Source organism: Lagopus leucura, unplaced genomic scaffold (assembly GCF_019238085.1).
Source record: "Lagopus leucura isolate 7727_CA_CO unplaced genomic scaffold, USGS_WTPT01 Super-Scaffold_100001, whole genome shotgun sequence".
NCBI classification, from domain to species: Eukaryota; Metazoa; Chordata; class Aves; order Galliformes; family Phasianidae; genus Lagopus; species Lagopus leucura.
The window spans coordinates 4,492,601-4,514,724 of NW_024962262.1; the positions used below are offsets into that span (position 1 = coordinate 4,492,601).

General features: G+C 43.2%; 1 protein-coding gene across 4 annotated transcripts in view; it reads left to right on the top strand.

The window, feature by feature from the left end:
* WASF3 (WASP family member 3) overlaps positions 1-2,626 on the top strand; it is a 61,648-nt gene extending 59,022 nt beyond the window's left edge. For all 4 annotated transcript variants that reach the window (XM_042868453.1, XM_042868449.1, XM_042868450.1 and 1 more), the window contains exon 10: positions 65-2,626. In XM_042868453.1, coding sequence (XP_042724387.1) covers positions 65-222 — 158 coding nt within the window. In that variant the 3' untranslated portion in view covers positions 223-2,626. The remainder of the gene's footprint in view (positions 1-64) is intronic.
* The last annotated feature ends 19,498 nt before the right edge of the window (positions 2,627-22,124 follow it).

Here is a 22,124-nt window from a genome sequence, read left to right on the forward strand (position 1 = left end):
GAGTATGTGAAGTAAGAAATGAAAGAAATGTGTAAACTTAACCTGGAAAACTTAATCTCTACAGGAATACAGCTGAAAAAGGTGCAAGAGCAACGTGAGCAAGAAGCAAAACGAGAACCTGTTGGGAATGATGTGGCAACCATCCTTTCACGACGCATTGCTGTGGAGTACAGTGATTCTGATGATGATTCTGAATTTGATGAGAATGATTGGTCAGATTGAACCTGGTCTGAGCACGGTGGCAAATTCACAAAATACTTGGCTTCTGTGATTGCTTTGGTAGCAAGATGTAAAACAGGATGTTGACGTGTATTAAGGCTAGTGATTGAAATGCTAAAGTTGAATTGATATTATTCAGAATGCTGTAGCTTAGCAACTCTGGTAATAATGTGATTATGCTTATGCAGATCAGAAACTTGTCTTACTTTCAGTATTTACCGCATAATACTTAAGTGCCACTAAATGTAGCAAATCATGTGCTGCGTGCAAAACATGCTGCAGTTGTTGCACTGTTACAGAACCAGCATTTTGTTTTACTTTCCTTATCTTTTGAAGGATAAAATATATTTTTTTGACTTTGCATCTTATTCCTTTAATTATGTAAGCAACATGGGTACTTGTGAGTTGGTCTGCTTGTTAGTCTTTGGGGTTGGTTAACTCTATAACTGGATGAAATGTTGTTCCATGAATATACAACTTTTAGATTTTTATTAGATGCTAATTATGCCCATGTTAAAATGCAGTAGACAGTAACTAAATACCTACTTAGTCTATTTTTAAGCACTACTGGGCTTAGATTTTTGCATACAGACTTGATTTTATACAACCTAACCTCTTTTTTTTTTAATCTTAAAAATGTAGCAGAAAATGAAACGCATACTTTGAAGAACGAATCCTCTTGATCCAAAATTAACATGTTGGTGAGCAGACTGGATAAGTTTGTAACAGTGATAGCAGTAGGATGCTGGCAGCTTGTTGGGAAGGGTGCTGGGAAGTCTTAAGTAGGTAGTGAATGTGTGCCCGTGTTACAAAATAAAATTAAAACACCTGTACAGCTTCTCATTTCCAGGATCTGGGCCAACTAGACACAGAAGTTTCAGGATAGACCTGATTGAAACAACAGGCTTGTTCCAGTGTAGGAAAGGTAGCTGTATTAGGACTAAAGAACGGAACTTTGTCAGTCTAGATCTAGCAGTCAGATGCATTTCACAAGTATTAAACTTGGTCCTTATGCCTGTAGGCACAAACGCTCGTAACTGAGTTTTTGTTTGTTGGTTTCTCTATGGATGGTCACAGCGATTGCTTTCCATTTCCCATAGCTCATTTACCCAGAGCTGCCATTATTCTGAATGTATTTCCTGCCTCATACATTGCATTTCTGTAACGTTTGGCACTTAGAGCAGTTTCAATGGCTGTTTAGGTACTATGGCATCTATATCCATTCTTTTTCTCTTCCCCACGGTAGAGCTGCTGACATACAGTCTGCTTTGGCTGTTTCTGTTCTCTCTTAAAATGATCCGTGGTTTTTTTTCAGTACAGCATGAAAATGGTTTTTTCTTCTGGACTGAGAGTTGGGCTGCTGCTTCAGCCAGTGAGGCTTTTAAAAGCGTATCAGGAAGAGGAAGAAAAATTCTTTCTTTAACAGATTGCGATTTTAATCTTTGCAACAGAAGTCTGTAATTCCAGGTCTAAACATTTGTTAAAGCTCCTTTGTTCTGTGAGACCCCACCTGTTCTCAAAAATAACAAAAGGGGGGGGGGAAAGGTATGTGAAATGGAAAAAAATAAAAAGAAGAAATAAAAGATATCTCACCTGTGTTTATACAATCAACAGTTGTATTCTCAAGAATGTAACAGTCTAACATGATGTTTGCATGCAAGCTACTGGCTGTTTCTCTGCTGTTCAATCTGCATATGACTTTTCAATCTGGGACGGTTGTTTTTATGGTAGGGTGGCAGTGTGCTGCCTCTGTATCAGCACTGAAGATTTATCATACCAAATACAACCAATCTGCAGAACAGTGAGCAGCTCCTATTTCGTGGTGGCAGCTGAGGGTACTCATCTCAGTTTGTTGGATCTGATTGCCTTTGCCTTAAATACAGAGCTCGATTTTGCTTTATTCTGTGCTCTGGAGTCTGAGGTCAGTGTGCACACAGGGCGGAATTTAGGCCACAGCTTGATGATGGCACTGACTAATGCATGAGTGGAGGTTTGTTCTGATCATAGCGATGCACTTGCAGAGCAGCTCGCAAATGATTCTTCGTGTGAGTTGGACAGAAGTGCAGCTCAGACTGCAGTGCTGCATTGCTGTGCAGCTGGGGGGTACTCAGTATTCTTGTAGTACGTATTGAAATGAAATATCTCAGCAGTTCTTTCTTTCCATTCTACTGAAATTTGATAAGACAGAAGATATATTTTATGAGCACAGAGGACTTGGGTGTATCAGGAATTTTGTAATTTGTGTTGTTTTTAAATAATAAATGTGAAACAAGTGAACACTTGTGACCGGTTAAGATGGTGTAGATTTCATAGTAGCCACCCTGTTTTCCTGAACCTGCTGTGTTGTCATTTTCCTTTCAGTATTTTATTAATACAAATGTGAATTGAATTTAGTGATGTGAACTAACATTCTAGGCTGTTTTTATCAGTTTTATCATACTTTGGGTTGTGAATAAGTAACAAATATGAATAAAATCTCACTTTCGAGCCTGTCTTTCTTTCCTTAGATTATTAAGATTTTGCTCTTGATCTCTGTCCCTGACTGTTAAATGAGTGAAATGAAAATGTAACATTTCCAAATGCTACCTGTGATCTCAGGAGCCACAGTTTTCCTGCGACATAGGCTGCAGTCTGCAAAACCAAACTTCCTTTGGACACTGCTGCTCCTCCTAACCTACGTTGTCTTTCCTTATTCTGCAACCTCGATTCAAAATCTAACTTAAAAGTTCTTGGCCAGTTTAAACACGTGTTATTTTTCCTATAGGTAGCTTTATTTATTTACTTTCAGTGAAAGATGATAAAGGCGCCTTGGCTTTCAGAAAGCATTGGGCAGGAAATGGTACTCAGCAGCCTCTTCCCCTTCCGCCCTTTTATAAGGATCTTTGTGGATTAATGATGTCAAACACACCATTGTACAAATGCAAGCTCATTCCTACCTACTACAAAAATATTTTAAGTTAATCTTAGAGTTAAAACCTCATATGGTAACAGTAGAGGTTTCCCATCATTTTGGGAAGAGCTTGCATAAGCCGATTCTGTAATGTAGAGTAGCCTACTGCACATTAAATTTATTTATGCATTTTAGATATGCTTGTTTTGTAGGAAAAGGAGCTCATCTTTACTCTTTTCAATTGAAAATTCCATTCCCTCTGGCTCATGGTTCTTTTTTGGCTGGTTTGTAGTAAGTCAGAGTTGGAGTCCTTTCCGATTCCATTACATACATAGGTACACACACATGCATGCATGTTCACACATCCGTGGATTTTCAGCAGGATCTTGGGGTGGCTTTGTATTGATGTCGTAAAGAGTTGTCAATGTGCTCAGCGACGTATGGGGAATGGAAATAAAGGATGATCCCTGCTGGAACCCGCCAGGCCCTGGATTGGCTGCAGAGTAGACTTGTGAAGGTTGTTCAGTGATGAGCTCAGTTCTCTGGGACTGGAAAGGAAGAGTGGGTACTTCGGAAGGACTCGCTGTAGGTTTCCAATCAACCATCCCATTGCTTTGTACAGGGGAATAGAAAGAATTGGACCACTGGAAAAAACATTTCGTATGGAGTAGGGAGAAGGAATTTTGTTATTTGCCTTCTCTAGTAATAGCTGGAGGCAAGGAGTGATTTTTCACGTGCTGTCAAACAACTTTAGTTTTCTCTGGAGCAGTATGTTCTTGTCTGTGGGTGACAAGTGCGTGCTCATACATATGGAAAGCATCTTCATGTGTTTGTGCTGGATCGGGCATTTTTTCAGCTGCATAAGAAAACAAGTAGCCCTTAAGAGATTCTTAGCTAAATATAGTAGTCTCTTTGGAGATTAATTCTTAACATTGCAGATAAATAAGGAAGTTCTTATCTGATTAGCTGTACTTTGCTCACGGTGAGAGGCCACATGCAAAGTACTTGGGAGATTCAAGCTGAGGGCAACAACTTGTCTTCTTATGTGGTGCATCAGTGTTACTGGTGGAAAAGGCTGAGCAACTTGGAGAGGTGGCACATCTGTCTGCCCTGCTCCACAATCACTCATGCCAAAGTAATGAAGGGTAGGTGAAGCACAACTGCCAGATGTCTGGCAATTACCCCCAAACCACTTCATAGTGGGCACTTCGTCCCACCTGTCTTTGAGGCAGGAATCCTACCGAGTATTCTGAAAGAGATGGGGTGATGCAAAGACTGCAGCACCTCTGTGTAAGAAATCCCTTGGCATTATGGCCACGTATGTTATGTACTTAACAGCGGGAGGCAGTAAGGCACTGCGTATCAGTGGATCCCTCTGCATCCTTCTCTATTTTCTTTCAACTTTTTTTAATAGATAGTTTGCATTATCGGCCAAGGCTGTTCCTGTTCACTGCTGCAGCAGGATGGTTGGTTGGTTGGCGGGCTGTGCTTTCTTTCCCTTGGATAGATTTGTCTTATCAGCACAGTGACCAAAAAGTGGGCATTCCAAGGGATGCCATATAGAGGTATAGAGGCTTTTCTCCTCCACAGAGGATGATGCTGAAGCAGCACGATTCTTTGTCCTAGCTTTAACTTAGTGGTGCAGCACGAATCTTTCCAAAACTACTGCTCATTCCATCCAGGAAGGCCTCGCCTTGGCTTCACTTGGGGCATTCTTTCAAGTTTGTGTATACCTGGTCTGCTCTTGTGCTGTTTTCAGTTACACCTGTATTGGTTCATTCTTCTGCTCTGGATTTTTTCTTCCAAACTTTACATACTTTCTGAAATGTTTTCTTGTGTTGTTTTCAAGCAGCTGGCTACACTGATCATCAATATGTAGTGAATGGTATTTCCGTATTTAAGCAAGAATTTCCTTGTGTGTTTTATATTCTTAGAACGACTACTAATGTAACATTGTCCAGACCTTCTGTAGAAGCTTCCTCATAAGCGTATTTCTGTGTGATCTCTTTTTTATGACATATCCTGACTAGCAAATACTGGGAGGCTTTCCTTACAGCAGCTCGGGGACTTTTGGACTGCTGTGAAGGTCTCCCTTAGAGGTTCATCAAAATATTTGGTTGTGACTAGAGAACTTCTATATGCTAAGGCACGTGATGTGTAAGGTGCTATCCCGCAGTGTTTAAACTGAAATACATACTCCCAGCTCTCAATTATTTATAGGAGAGTTGCTCCTGGAAGCATTTGGAGTTTCACTTAATGGATCCTCCTGGCTGGCTCATCGGTTCTCCCAGCGATGGGTCACTGATTTGTCTTAATGGCTGGAAATCACCAGCATAGAATCATGGAATGACTTGGGTTGGAAGGGATCTCACAGATCATCCAGTTCCAACCCCCCTGCCACTTTTCAAGCTTTTTTCTGAAGGTACACAAGATCACCTTCGTATCCAGCTGACTTACCTCAGACAAATTCTTATCTGAAAAAGAAGTTACAGTTTCTTTCATCCTCTGTATTCTCTTCAAAATCCCCCAGTGGCTGTCAAGTCACCCTTTGCTTTCTAAATGATTTAAGAGCCATCTTCATTCTTTCAGCTGACATAGTCTGTCTCAGGAAGCAGAATTTAGATCTGCCTCATACTCCAAGTAAAGGACATTCTGTCCCTCTCCTGTGGTGCTCCTCCTGACCTATATTCCTGCTATGTTTCTAGCATTCATATGAATTATTTATACAGCATGATAGATTTACTTCATTCTTGGCTGAAAGAGATAATAAATCTTCACTTTAGGGATTTTCAAATCTTGTTAAAATATACCAAAGTGCAAGGCAGCTGCCAACAGCTAGACTGATTTCAAATAAGAGACACGGGGGTTGTCTAACTGTAATGTTGCTTTTTTCTTATGGGGTATCTAAGAAAAAGCATTAACTACAAGGTGCCTCTCTTAAATGGGGAGAATAACACTGCAGATTTGTGGGATTCTTTTCTCTCTTAAAAGGGAGGTGGAAGAATAGAAATTTTAGGACAGAGATGGGGGAGAAAGATTCTTACTGTGCTGAAAAATAAGAGATGTTTCAGTGGATAATTGGTGATACTTCTTTGTTTTATTCCATCTCCATATAGAACCCTTCAGTATGTAATGACCTTTGTTTTCAGTCCATCCATTTGCCTGCTTCAGCTTTTATTTCCTTCATTGATCAGATGAGACATGAGAGTACAAACAACACTGGCAGTGCCTTGCTACTGGATTAGGACGAATAGAGTTAACGTGACATTTAAATGATAAATAGATGTCTTTTAAAATTCATGAATGCAAGAACTATTAAAAGGAGTCCAGTGAACCAGGAATGTCTTCTGTGCAGAAAGTAAAACATGGGTTCAAGGTGGCAGGATATTTCAGGGGTTTGTGCATAAAACATAGAATGATAAAACCACGAACATTGGAAAAGACCTCTGAGATCATCCAGTCCAACCCCAACCCATCCCCCAGTGCCCACTAACCACATCCCCCAGTGCCACATCTCCATGTGTTTAAGAAACATGGACAGTGAAACACCTGGGACAGTGACTGCCCCACTCCCCTGGGCAGCCTGTGCCACTGCCTCTCCGCTCTTTCTGGGAAGAAATGTTTCCTAATATCCAGCCTGAACGTCCCATGAAGTATGCTTGAAGCATACATAAAGCACAACTCCTAGTTCAACGTTTCTGATTGTGAGATTTGCACAGTTGCAGTAATTATCAGTCTGCTGCAGGGGATGATTGTTTATTCTCACCCACCTGTACGCTGAACGCTAACAGAGATCCCAGTGGTGTCCAGGAGATGGGATAAAGCAAAGTTTGTTAGATCAAGAAGCATAAGTGGAATGGCAGTGGAGAAGTAGTGGTAAGGTAGGGTAAAACTGAGCCCTTAGAACATGTCTTCATGACAGAACAGAACTGAAGATATCGGGGCACCATCAGTGTATTAGAACAGTTACTGTAAAGCTTGAAAGTTGCATCTCTTCAGATACGTTGGGCACTGGGACTGTCGCATCTGCTCAGACTGAATGCCTCGTGTTTTTCACTTGATGCCTAGCCGGACAGATGAACATTACTTCAGAACATTACTTTCTCTCTGCTCAAACTACCTTCAGATCTGCAGATGACAAGCACACTACTGCAGACAGGTGAAACTGCTGTTTAGTCGGCCTTGAGGCCAACCAGCACGTCAGCTGTCTCTGTGTTAAGTGAACTTCAAAGAGAACGAGTCCATAAATTGGAGCAGGCAGTGTTGGTCAGTCCTGTCCCTGTTTCAGGAGTTCTCATTCTGTCTCTAGTCTTGTTCTACAGACAAAATGCCCACTACAGTGAGAGCGTGACTTACATCCAGCTTCAGCAGGAATGAACTGAATTCATGCACTGCTCCATCACGTGAATTAAAGCATGGCAAGTGAGAATGAGCAGGAGATTTTCCTCAGAAGGGTTTGTGATCCAAGCTAAAATGCTGATATGGACAGTGCCTGAACAGTGGCCGTGATACTGCACTGCCAAGCAGCTGTGTGCACATCCATTTATGTTTCCAGGACGCACTCACTTTCATCTACTGTTGTGATTCTTCAGCATTACATGTTGCTACTCTGTGGAGAGACAAAAAGCCACCTCCTTGATGCACCTAGCAAGGTGCTGCTGATTGATGAAGGAGCACTGCAGATGTTTTTGAAAGCAGCATAGTGCAGCATTGCTCTCCTACACAGCTTGTGCAGCAGCCCAAACAGCCGGCGGCTCTGAAGCTAATCCTACCAAATGAGCCAAGCAGGATTAACTAGGCAGCAAAAAAATCTATCATCGGGCAGTTACACTTCAGTGTTTGTTTAAAATACGAGGCCAGGTGTGCACCTCGGAAAAGAGTAAGTCTGCCATTTGTTGAATTCTTCGTGTGACATTAGGAAAATGCCAGGTTGGTTGAGTAGGGAGATCTTCCCTTGACAATGCGGGACACAGACCAGGCTTCTGTCTTCATTTTGCTGTATCAGAAGCGTTAAAATCTATGACAGAAAAATCAGATGCTGCTACGAGACTGTTATCTTCTGCAAACCCTTACTCCAGGTAAGAGGACTGTATTTCTGTAGGATACTGACCTCCAGCGGACAAAAGAGGCAATCATAAGGGTTTGTTCTAATTGAGATTCAGATCATCATCACAAGAGAGATGAAGGTACAGAGATTGATGCATTTCACTGTTCCCTAAACTCTTAATGCCATCATTTAGTTCTACTATGCAACCACAGAGTAAGCATTTCTACATCACCTGGTGAGATTTCAGTCTCTTTAGAACTGCTGATTCTCTGGCAAGACCCACACACCTCTAACCTCATCCCCATGAGGAAGCCTTCCTTGGCTGCAGAAGTTGCGAAGCAAAGAGAAACTCAGCTATTAGCACAAGCTCTAATGTGAGCTCTGCTGCACTGATTTGATAGCTGTAAGGGAACAAGGACACTGGGAATGGTCCTCTGCAGATAATTTTAACTGTTGCTCTGCCAGTAACTGGGTGATGCTGTGCACAGTGTTCCTTTGGGGAGCCAGGAGTCAATTACGTTGTGGGGCCCTTCCAACTCAGAGTGCTCTGTGATTCTATGCACACACATGTAGAGAAGGCCTCTGTGGAAGGTGGGCATTTATTACAGAAGATCGGTGTTGATGAGTTGTAAGCATTTCATCCTGATACATGTTTGAGCTCTAGGGAAGATGAGCGTTTTTGCTTGGTATGTGTTGCTGTAAATGTAATGACTGAGTTAAAAATGGTGGAATTTCCTCTTTCTGCAGGGGAGATTGTGCATGGCTGGCAGTGTGCGTGCTGCTCTTTTTCTGTTACACAGCAATAAAAATCACTAAAATAATTAGCTGTGCATACTGCATTTACACAGCAGACTTTCAATGGCTGTAGCTGAGGGGAATATACCCCAAACCAGAAAATCTTGGTGGTGTCTCTCTAGCCTTGCCTGGGAGAAGTGCAATGAACTTGGTATGCTCAGAGATTTCACAGAATTGCGGGGATTGGAAGGGACCTCTGGAGTCCATCCCCCTGCTAAAGGATGTCCCCTGGAATTCCCTACCTCAGCAGCCTAATGAGCAATAACCCGAGGGCACTGTTTGGATTGAAAAGGCTAGCAATCAAGGGGGAGGGGAGAGCTGCCTGTCTGCCTGTTAGGAAAGGACTGGAGAGGCAAAGTGCTCCTCTTTCATAGGATCCCAGGGTAGGATAGGATAGGGTAGGATCCCAGGTTGTGCGGGTCACACCAGAACTGCTCAGGACTGCATCCAGTATTTGTTGTCATTGCTAAGGTTCTCCAGCGCGTGACAAGGGCCTCTGAGATGGGTCTGAGGTCCCCCTCCTTAAGTACAGTGACTGATCAGCTGTGGATCCTGTCACTGCCTTCACCATCACTGTGAGAACACAAATGGCTCCTGATCTCCAAAGGAAGAGCCCCAGTAGCCTCACTGAGGTGCAGTTAGAGCTCTCTTGCAGTGCCCGTGTTCCCTACTCCCAAAGAATGCAGTGAAGGGAGAAGCCAGCTGAGGTGTCAGATTTGTGCCGTGTGAAGGGTCCTAGCACGTTTCTATGGCTTCTTTTTTTGCTCTCTCACTTCTGGAACTTCTCTGGGTACACGAAGGATTTGAATAGTTGGTAGATGGAAGATCTGTTGTCTTCTGTTGTCCCTTTCCAGTGGAAAAAAAAACAGGGATAATTCTTCCACTGAAATGATGAAGGCAGTTGATGGTTTTTGAAGCATCATTTAAGTGCAGCACTCCTTCTTTCATTGTCTGGAACGTGCCAGTATGTCACCCTGCTGGTGTAAGAATAGATCGACGCTGGAATGACAACTAATCTTTAATGTGAAATACATTGTAGAATCTTTAATTTACATAGAGATGAAGCCTGCTTACAGGGAATAGAAATCAATAATGGCTTTTATATCATCCTCTGGGCAGAATATTAAATCGGAAACTCTGTGATGTATAAACTGCATCAAGAGATTACAAGCCAATAGTACTAATAGCATAAAAAAGATCCATTTTGCCTTTCTTAATAAACTTGATATATTTGCAGTTTCCAGATGGTTTTTGTGTTCTTTCAGAACAATAAATGTATTGCAGACGTTGCTATTTTATTAGTGTTTGTGGTTATAGCAAGAAGCTTGCAATTCCAGATGCCGTATAAACGTGAAAAAAAAAAAAAAAGATGATCCCTGCAGTCTGTCCCAAATTGGAGGGATAATTGGCAGCAGCAATGCTACCTGAACAGGAGCCTTGGCCATTTTGTACTTAAAAGCCCTCCCATGAGCAGAGAGTTCTGCCGTAGACCAAACTGCGCTAAGCGTTACGCTGCAATTATATGAAGCAGCGAATGGGTTTGGATTAAAGAAGTCAAAGACTGAGTTGTCAGGGCGCACACAAAGCGTATGCTGCCATTCCTGGCACAGCTTCCCTTGGCCTGGATCTGCCCATGGTGCAACCCCAGCATTGGCCTGTGCTGTATCTGGAAGGGAATTGCTCCCTCTTCATTCTGTTGTTCTTCCCCCTGAGCTGGCAGGAGCTGGGTAACAATCTGCTTCCACAGCTCTGTTCTCCAGGCTCTATTTTTCTACAATTTGCTTTGATCTTGAACAGAAGAGAAAGGTGACAATGAAAGAAAACATTTCCATCAGAACAATGTCTCTTTCCAAGAGCTTGTCACAACACGAAATACAATTAAGATTGACTGAACACCCGCAGTTGGTACATAAAATTGTACGCTGTGCAGTTCATGGTGAGTCACAGGAGCAGAGCGCAATGAGCACAGTGCGCCAGGACGTCTGCACTCCTGGCTGGGTCTCTGCATGCTGTTCTGCGAGCCTGAGCTGTGCTTGGGAAAGGTCCTGGGAGCCAGGGACACCATTTCTTCAGGTGTCAGTCTGAGCAGAAGGCAGCCGCAGGTTGCTGTGCTTTGTCCACTACTCACCTTGTAAGGAACGTCAAGCTAGGCTCCTCATTCTGATGGCAGTACTGTATGCATGATGAAATTTAGAAAAGTTCTTCAGACAGGCTGTTTTAATAGCTGGAAAAATTACCTTTTTCAAAGTACATACATTGATTTTCAAAAGAATTATTTAAAATTATGACTTTTGTGGGCCAAGGTTTTCTCTACAGAGTATCTTGGAGTACAGAAATGAATATGGAGCCAGCTTGGCCATCATCTGTAGTGCAGCTTCTGCACATGCAGCAGATGTATGTACAGGCAGTGTTTCTTCAGCAAAGCTACTCTCCAGTGCAGCATTTAAAGGCTTATATCTTCATAGAATGGCCTGGGTTGAAAAGGACCTCAAAGATCATCCAGTATCAACCCCCTGCTATGTGCAGGGTCACCAACCACCGGACCAGGCTGCCCAGAGCCACATCCAGCCTGGCCTTGAATGCCTCCAGGGATGGGGCATCCACAGCCTCCTTGGGCAACCTGTTCCAGTGTGTCACCACCCTCTGAGTGAAAAACTTCCTCCTAATATCTAACCTAAACCTCCCCTGTCTGTTTTAAACCATTCCCCCTTGTCCTATCACTGTTCACCCTCATAAACAGCCGTTCCCCCTCCTGTTTATAAGCTCCCTTCAAGTACTGGAAGGCCACAATGAGGTCTCCCTGGAGCATTCTTTTCTCCAAGCTAAACAAGCCCAGTTCCTTCAAATCCCATCTTATACTCCTTATTTCTTAATTTCTCATGCTCTCATGGGGAAGTCCTTTGATTTCTTTGGAAATGCCCTGTGTAGGCAAACAAAATGTGGAAAATAACTTCAGACACTACAAATGCCATCATACAGATCAATTATTTATGTGAAAGGGAGTGGATTGACGCTGTTTGTTTGAACTTTTCTTTTCTGAAGATGCATCCAATTTAATTAATTAATTATTTCAACAAATGATTACTTTCAAGGTAATTTACTTCAGTTTACCTACAGATAAGTCTGCTGAAGCACCCAGAGTCTGGATTCTACAGTCAGCAGTAGTGCAGCCAGCAGCACCAGGGAAGTGATTGGAAGTGGTCCTCTTTGGCATTCAGCTCTGGTGAGGCCGCACCTCGAGTACTGTGTTCACTACAGAAAGACATCGAGGCCCTGGAGTGTGTCCAGAGAAGGGCAATGAAGCTGTGATGGGTCTGGAGCATGAGGCTTGGGGAGCTGGAGATTGTTCAGTCTGGAGGAGGTACAGGGGAAATCTCACTGCTCTGTACAACTGCTTGAAAGGAAGGTGTGGTGAGGTGAGAGTCGGCCTCTTTTCCTAGGTAACAGCTATAGAACGAGAGGGACTGGCCTCAAGTTGTGTGAGGGGAGATTCAGACTGGATGTCAGGAAGAGTGGTCAGGCACTGGAATGGACTGCTCAGGGAGGTGCTGGAGTCACCGACCCATGAGGTGTTCAAGGAACGTTTGGACATTGTGTTCAGAGACATGGTTTAGTGAGAACTATTGGTGGGAGGTGGATGGTTGGACTGGATGATCTTGATGACTTTTTTCAACCTTGGTGATTCTGTGATTGTATGATTCTTGAAGTGATCTAAACCTAAAAAGGTTCTGTGTTGAATGATGACTGTTCATCATTCCGTCCTACCTTATTTTTCTGAAAATGAATCTTTCTTAGGACGTGTTGTCAGGAGTGTACATGCTTTGCTGCATTATCATTAGCTTCCAGTGTGGATCTGATTTCTCCGATGAGCAGCTGTGCAGTGCTGGGTGCTCTTTGAGCACACATACACATGCTTACCATTAAATGTGTACCTGACAAATCCCTAGCAATATACTGGCTGTTCCTAGCTCACCAGCAATTTCAGTAATTCAGGATCAATTTAAGAATGAACCTGGAAAAGAACTCCATTAACAAGACTTTCAGGGGCTGTGCAATGCACTTCTCACTAATAGGAATTTCCACCCACCTTCGTTTCCATGTGCATTCAGAGAGTGATGTAAGCATACTGCTCCAGGTGTGACTTTCTGCCTCCTCCCACTGTGTGCCCTCTACCAAACTGAGGGTGTTCTGACAGCCAGTAATGCAGCTGAGGTCAGAGAGCCCAGGGCTCAGGCTCTTACTCTCCGGATGTAAGCAACCTGATACAAGTCACATAATTTCCTTCAACACCACTTCTCAAAAAGGGCAGTAGGACAAAAGCATAAAACCAGATTAAAAAGCAGTTTGTGAACAGGTTTCCTAGCAAGTGGCTTGTGCAGTTATCTGGGACAATAAGGCACGCTGCTGCTTCAGTTACATGGGCATTTGGATGCACTGTCAAATGGACAAGGAGGAATTTCTGCAAAGTGGGGGTTTCCAGTATTTCATCCTATTATTGCAGCCAAATTATTTTTAAAAATGCGATGCCAGAGATGCTGGAGATGAAGTAGAAAATAGCAATAGGGAACATATAATAGCTCAGCAAAACACTGGATGCTACAGGAATTCTATTTCATGAACATCAATACCTGTTCATCAATGCTAGCACTGTATGGGGCTTGTTTGTTTTGTATTTCTTTCCTTTTTCTTCCCTGTGTATTCAGTCTTATGAAGTTGCCATTTTGGTTGTCCTGGAGATGTAAGGCCATGCTTCATCTAGGAACTGTGCCTTCTGCCTGTGCCTCAGCTACGTCACTTACACTCACTCAGCTCTCTTCCAGCCTGGCTCTGTGAATAGAAGAGCCAAATATTAGAGCAATTGTGGGTCAGTCCCTATCAACAGACTGACACCACTAAGTGATTCTCAGTGGACTGGGAAATCATGGCTAATTGATAGTTTTAAAATTTGCATTAAACATGGGTTATCTGCATTAGATCCTAAGGCAAGGACCGGGGTATATCATGCCAAATTACCTGCAGAGACAGTATCCTGCCTTGACTGCTTTACTCTGATCTGGAGGACATCAAGTACACCTTCAGCTTGGACTGTGAGCCATGTGGTTTCTTAAAGGACATACCTGTAATGCTGTCTTTCTATCTGTTTTGGTCTATCTGTTGCAGAGACAGAGACTCAAGTGTTATTTTTGTATTTGAAAGGCTATTTCTGCCTCTGGACATAAATCCATTGTGAGACAAGGAAGATTAGACCTTGGTCTAATTTAAAATTACGTTATTTCCAAAGCTGGTGCCCCATGGTAAATCTTTTTTGTAATACTTAAAATTACAAATCATCACATGTAAGTGGAAAAAATAAAAGGCTGGGGGCCCATTGTACTGAGCCTGAGGAGGCACTGATGTTACTATGGGTCACTGGTTCATGGTAAGAAGCCATTAAACCATGAAGTCAGACCACCAGTATTTTAAAGGCTCTTTTGTTTTACACTCATTTATTCCTTTATACAGCCCAGTGGCCCGAGCCATCCCATCATCAGGAGTGGGAACCCATGTTTCCTGGGGACTGTCACCCAATGCTTACATATCTGGGTGTTTGGAGACTGAACTTGCTTCAGCTTCCATCCATCAGCTCATCTTACATCATCTTTTTTTATTCATGGGCTCCTCAGATCTCCAGTTCATTCCAGATGGTTTTCCTAACACGCTATACTCATGTCAGTTTTTGGCTTTCATTGAATAAATGAAATAGCTCACGTTCTTAATCCTCCCCTGCCCATCAGTGGTCTTTATCAGATTCCTTCTGATGAGAAAAACACTTTTACAAGCATGAGAACAGATTGGGTGACAATGTTGAGCACCATTCTCATCTCAGTGTATGGAGAAAAAAAGAAGGCAAAATCATCCCATTCAAGGACTTAAGAAAAACTGGTTCAAGATAACCAGCCTGGGGTTCCCAAAGTGTGTCTGTCATTGAGCACCGATGCACAGACCCAAATGGAGGTGTCTTCTGTGGCTGCTGCTTGTTGGGAAAAGTTGTATGCCCATCTTCAAAAAGAGCAACAATAAAGGGAACTGCAGAAGGCAACTGGAACAGCCAGCACAGCTTTGGCAAGGCCACAGCTACCTCTGTGGTGGAATAAGGGAGAGCAATGGGGCTCGTATCCTTGTCTTTAGCAAGACTTCCAGCGTGGTTTCCCCACTGGGTACTCAAGGAAGATATGAGAGGATGAGTGGGTTTGCAGTCTGGGAGGCTGTCAGGCATGAAGGGTCATTTGATTTGAAGTCCAGCTTAGCTAATGGTAGCTAATGACAAGAGATGTTCTTCACAGGCTGATACATGGGCCAGTGCTGCCTGACGTTTTCATCAGTGACTTGAATGGTGGGACAGGATCCATGTAAGAGCACAGATGACACAAAACAGGGAGCAGCAGGTACGTCTGAGGGCAGAGCTGCCATTCACAGATATTACTGTTATTTGAATTCATGCTGGAGAAGACTTTCAAGATCACCAAGTCCAACCTTCAGTCTGACCTGCTGAGTCCTACCACTGCTCCACGTCCCTTAGTGCCACGTCTACATATCTCTTAAATTTCTCCAAGCATGGGGAATCCAGCACTGCCCTGGGCAGCCTGTTCCTGCCCTCTCCATTCCATTTTGTGGAATTATAGAAGTTTCTCCTCAGCTCCTCTCTGTTACTAAATTTGTGTTATATGCTGGGGGTGTTAGGCTACCAGCACCTAGGGGACTGTATCCCCTTCTCACCATCTGTCTGCCCTCTCTACAGCTCAAAGCATATGCATCAAGATAAAATCCTTCCTCTAGGCTGGTCCAAGCTGGCTCCTTCCCAGCTACTCCTCTGCCTTCCCACTGTCTCCCCTCACAGGCATCTCACGTGTCATCTCTACACCTCACAGTCTGCTCCTGATGGAGAACAAGAGGGAAAGCAGAGCCAGAGGTTGTTTCCTAAAGCCTTTTATAATGTTCACTGTAGAGAGGACAGGCTCTCACAAAATACACACTCTGGCTCATTACTCTGTGTATTTCTGAAATGCCACGTCCTAGAAGTCTGTGGAAGTGTGCATGCCTGGGTGCAGTCATGCTCTTCTACTTGCACGCTTGCTCTCTTAATGGCAGTGGAATTTCTCTGAGCCAAAACGTACGTGAGGTCAAGCACTCAGCTTCTGGTTTCTCCATCAGCAACAAACCAATATGCTCTCCTGAGCAGGACTTTGTTTCTAGTTCTGTTTCTTATAGCTGCTGCAGTCCAGGGTAGTCACAGGGCTCTACACAGCTGCTAGGTGGTTTTTAGATGGAGTTTTAAGGATTGTTTTTGACTTGGAAAGCTGCAAATGTCCCTTCACCCTTCTGCAGGAAATATTCTCTGCTGCAGTTGAACCAATTGATGCTAGTTGCAAAGAAACCTCTTGGGGTCTGTCTCTAGCAGGAACAAAATAAAGCCATTCTTCATCTGTGTTAGCAGAGCCCTATTGAACATGAGTGTTTCTATAACTTTCATATTAATTAAGAGGTCAAGCAAGCCATACACTTCTTACAGCCTTTAACCTGATCCAGAAGCTCTCAGCTGCTGCATCGCCAGTTGGATTTCTGCTAGCTGGGACTGAAGGCATGTCTGCAGCATGCAGTGGAAGACAGTGCCCAGACCCCAAAACCCCACAGAACCCACAAAGCATCAGTTTCTTTCCACATCCTTTTAATGAAAGCCTTTCACGTTACTGGCATTTGCCTCTGCATCACCAAAAGGTTGATATCATCCTGAAGGGTGGACACAGTCATTTTAAGTTGTTAAGCTTTAAAGCTATTGTGTGATGGTGTGCTCTTCTAGAGGATGTAAGGTACTGACAGGGAGACATAAAAGCAATGTAGTGGAACCTATCTTTTGCAGGAGTGGAAATCGCTCAAAAAACTTTAAAAAAAGAAAGATGTTAAACTCTCTGTATCAATTTAGAATTCATCCCACAAACACACAGAGTAAGCTACTCTTACCTGCCACTTCCTCACAGCGAGCACCGGCGAGGGAAACAGGAAGGACAAGCAGCAGACACTTGTGTTTCCCATATGCTTGGCGGACCTCTTTGTGCTCAGGTTGCCACCTGCTGTGAAGTGCTTTACCTGTGCTTGCCAAGGATTCCTCATCTCTGAAAAAAACATTGCTACTTTGTCACAAATGGCCTGAACTGTTCTGTATACAACCTCACCTTTCCATGTGCACTGACATCCTTCAACATAAGTGGCTGCTGCTATGGGTTTTTCCTGCTGGTTTCTGCTGCAAGGATCAGTGCCCTGCTGACTTCTACCTCAGAACAGCTTTCCAGAAGGAAGCGCTCTCCACAGTGATATAATAATCAGGGAAGCTTTGCCTACTGCTGCAGCACAATTCTGTCTGATGTTGAATATTGAATATACAGATATTTTGACACATGGAAAAGACCTGCGCTTGGGGAAGTCCTTTATCATATGATTGAGCTGTCATTTAAATGGTGTAAATAATAACTTTTACGTGGAGGAAGAAGGAACAGTCTTCTTGCAAATCACTGCTGAAAGTGAGATGACTGAAAGGGAAACAGCAGCATTTTGTTCTGTTTTTAACTTGACTAAAACAAAGTGTCGCATCACTTTGTGAAGCAGTGGAAAACCTGGAGATTCCACTGCTTAGATCTCTGGAGAGAGACGTATATGTTTAATGTATGCTCATTAAAAGAGCCTTTAATAGAATCAAGTAGAAGCAGAAAGATGCTGAACAGAATAGAGAGAACTACTGGGCTCTGACAAATGCTTTGTCTCATCTCTGGAGAAGAATACATTCCCTGGTAAGACAAATTAAGTGTAAGTGTGAAGAAAACACCGAGTCGACGTGAGCTGGAAATCAAGGAGCTGCTGTGGCTCTGCTGTGAACGTGCTTCCACCAGCACTGCCAACCTGCACATCCACAGGACAAGTCTGGCTTATGACATGTCCACTGAGCCTGGTGACTTTTTCCCACAGGCGATCCGTCACAGGAGTTTGAGCAGCAAACACATCCTGGACCAGTAAGTGTCTGTCTCTGCACCTGCACTCTAGCTGGTGTCACAAGTGAGAGACCAGCCTCTCCATACCAGCAGCAACCTGGGGCCCCTCTCCAGGCTCCCCTTCTGCTAGTAGAGAAGACCAAGGTTAGCAGATGCGTGGTGGGGTGTGGAGGTAGATCACTGCTGCCATCTGAGGAAGGCTGCTGCTGCTTCTGGTGCAAATTGGGCCAGTCTGAGCTAGCTTGAAAACTGGCAGATGCAGGGAGTTGCAGTAAACTAAGGCTAAGCACTGCCATTGGTGCCTGTTTTGGCAAAGCCAAAGACAGACGAGCCATGACCAGAATGAGCCAGCTGACTGAAATGCACTGAGCATTAAAGGGTCACAACATTTTTCTGTGACTTCTTCCTAGAAGGAAAAAAAAAAAACCCAAAAACCCACAAAACCAGCCTCAGCACAGAGAACTACAGGGACTGAAAATACGCTGCCTAATTAAAAATAAAAAAGCAATCATCAACCACCACAACAAAACCATCTGCTTTATTAGTTCTCCCAGAAAGCTGTCTGAAGGGATTGGGAATCCAGCACTGACAATAAATCCTAGAATCTATTTCAACAACAGACTGCAGAGGCAGCCAAAACATAAAGGGAGAGGTGAGCTGCTGCTGCTGCCGCTGCCTGGCCCTGGCTGCACGGCCCACACACTACCTTGCCAAGCAGTGAATTCAGCCATATCTGCAGAGGAACAGAGCCAGGGCGAACCCAAGGGGAGTGCAGGACCTCAGAGAGGGTCAGTGGGAGCACAGTGGAAGCTTGCCTGCCCTTGCTTCCCACTCAAGAGCAGGGCATCTTCATGACCACTCGCTTTTATGTCAGAAAGGAAATATATTTCTACCAAGCTGAATTGGCCAATCTAGGGCCTGAGACTCTGGGGTTGTGAGGACAAACTCTCTTACCCTAACTTGCCACATTCTCTGCATCTTTCTGCATCCCTTGCCCTGTAAGTGGAATGATCTGGAGTATAATATTCTTGTCCTGAAAATCCTAAGAGGATGCACTTGAGCTTGACAGACCAAAATTATGATGATGGCAAACTCACTGCATCTTAAAAACACGTTCATTTAGGCTCTCTTATTTAGGTCAAGCGTGATTTAGACCTCATACGTCATAATAAAAAATAAAGATGAAATGAGTTGGTACAGCAAAATACTTTTTGTTGTCAGATAAAGAACCCCCTGAGTTGAAAGGCAGTCTTCATAATTAGCATAAGTTAATGCAAAAGAAAGGGACATAACATTTTGGCAGATACATGTATTTTGGCTGTGGGGTGAAGATGTTGAGCTGCTGGCCTTAAAAGCAGTTGTACAAAGATTTACTTAGGGCCATTTAAAAATAACTTTAAAAGGTGGCTATGACTTGGAAGCTTTTAAAAGGCCTGAGATTCCTCTGCAAATGGAATTGTCTATGGCATACGTAACAGATCAGTGGTATTTCTTATATAGTTTTCAAATGATGAGGGTAAAAAATCTGTTAACTGCACAGGCCTCACACTTTGAACAGATACTGAAATTCTGGCTGTGGGACATTGGTGAGGCTGTAGGTGCTCTCTGGTTTCCTGCTATAAATAGAGCCGTTCATAATCATTTAGTAAAAAGAGAAGATATGCTCTACTTAGTCCAAATGTCCACCTAGCCAGCAGCCTGCCTCCAATGTGACCTACAGACACATAAGAACATCAGAACAGGCACATGCATCTGCAGCACTGCAGCTGAGTCTCCTTGAAAAAAAGGGCAACACTGAACTATAGCCTCAATTTCAGCTAGTGAGCCTAATGCAACAACATTTTCCTCTGTTTACTACAGCACGGCAATTATTCGACATGCCTGACAGATAAATAACTTTCAATTACTGTATCCTTATAAATACGCTTACTATTATTGGCCATGAAAGTTCTCTGTTGTAAGTCCATAACAAAAAAATTCAGCCATTTTCCTCTGTTCAGCTCCAGACACAGTTGACAAAAATACCTGATATCCAACCACAGTGCACAGAATGCTATGCATTAGGAAAGGAGGCAGTTTGGGATTACTGGGTGAACCAGGCGTTGCCAATACCTTCAGTTCTCTGTTAATTCCACCCACCCTTCTTAGCAGTGCTGCTTCCTGAGCTTGTGACGCTGCTGCACCACTTTGCAAGAAGGATGTTACGTGCACTACACAAAGATGCAGCCAGGATTTCCTCCAGTTCCTTAACACCATTAATGCTTCCATTATTTTAAAAGGAATCCCTTTATAATTCTGGCTGAGTACCATTAAGATTTGGCAGGTTTTTACTATTGTTTGCTTTATTGATCTTGCCAGCCACTTTGCCCTCCTGATGAGATTTTCATTTGAGACTGCTACTTCAGACTTGTGCTCATGCACAGGGTTGCCCAAAGAGACCTTCAGACAGCAATGTGATGTGAATGGTTTTGCCCATTTCCATTCTTCTTCACCACCTTTTTTAATTCTTACCCCAACCTCCACCCAAACAACAACCCTAATTACCTTTTCACTATTGGTTCCCATTTTGATATACGGATGCACCAGTTATTGCTTCAGTACTGCTACCTAGGTAATCTTAGCCTTCTACAGTACTATTGAGGTGCTCGCTGAAGCAGTGTTGGGCCTGCTGGATTCCACTACCAAAAGATTCCTAGCATCACCCTTCAATTACCTGCAAAATTTCATTGCTTCCCACAGAATTCCCCTTTCCCACCTGTAAAATCCAGCCACCCTTTGTGGTGTTCCCTAACTTTCTTACACCGTTATCTGTCATGTAGAACAATTGTTCCCATTTCATCCGGTGTTTCTCCCACCCTGCTCAGTAAGCTTGACTTTGAGCCATCTTGCTGTCCCAGCAATCAACTCCTCAGACTCTTCTCTCTGCAAACAAAGTATCCAACATGAGATTTCTAAGTCTCTTAATAAACATCAATGAAGATCATAAATCATTTTACTTTCCTCCACAGTGTTTTTCTCACTGCCTATTTTTTGTACTTACTGTACCCACAGACTTCAGACTGAGCAAGCTTCCTGCCTGTCACAGTTTTTATTAGAGGTTTCTTCATGCTTTGACATGTTGTGCCCTTCAGAGTCTTCTATGATTTGCCTTATTACAACTATACATTTAACTACTCAGGGATCTTTTCATTTTGGGAATTTTGTTTCTAACAGCCTTCTTAACCCAGTGCTTAATCTCACACTTTCTGATATCCTCTCCGCCTTCTTTGAGAAGAATACAATTATTTTAGATGCCTTATTGGGGGTCTTAGAAAAATCTGTGAGCTGCCTGCCAGCCATTCACCATTTTAGCTGCTCCTTTTATTAGAAGCAGAATTTATCCTTACAGCATTACCTCATTGAAATGGATATTATGGCTTCTCTTCTAAGGGTGCTGAATTTTAATAAATAGCTGTTGTTACAGAGCATTTATTTGATAATTATATGTTGAATCTCAGCCTTTTTCTTCTTCTCATTGTCTCTATCAGCAAAGACAGGGAAAAATATGCAAAGGAGAACAAGACATGCAAGAACCGAGCCCCTACCTTTACAGAATGCATTTGATATCAAAGTATTGTATATTTTTTTCATATATATTGTAATCTGGTTTATTACATGTTGTGGCTTCTCTGTTAGATGAAATATGTATTTCCCCTCCCCCCCTATTGTTTCTTCCCACTAATTTTTATTCAATTTACTGTTTAGTAGATTGGTTGATTGGTAGAGCCCAGGGGTCTAAATTGGTGTAGCTGCTGTTGATGTTTGAATAAAAACCGTGTATCCAATACATCCTTATCACTACTGTGCTGCAGAACTGGCAATAGCTCAACTGCAGAAAGAGAAACTGGTGTGCTGCAGCTTGTCCCCTGCTCCTCTCCATTACATCAATTCTTCTTCTCTACAGTAAGCAGCTTGTGCCCACACGTCTGATGTGAGAGCAGGAGAGGAGAGCTGTGTCTCTGCTGTGTGGCAAACATCACTGAGATTTTCTCCAGCTGGGAAGATGGAAGATACAGCCGAGCTGCAGCAATGCAGACCTACGCAGTGCAGCCTCGCTCTCCATTACTTACCTGACCCTCTGTCAGTCACCAGATAAGGTCAGAAGTCAAGTGTT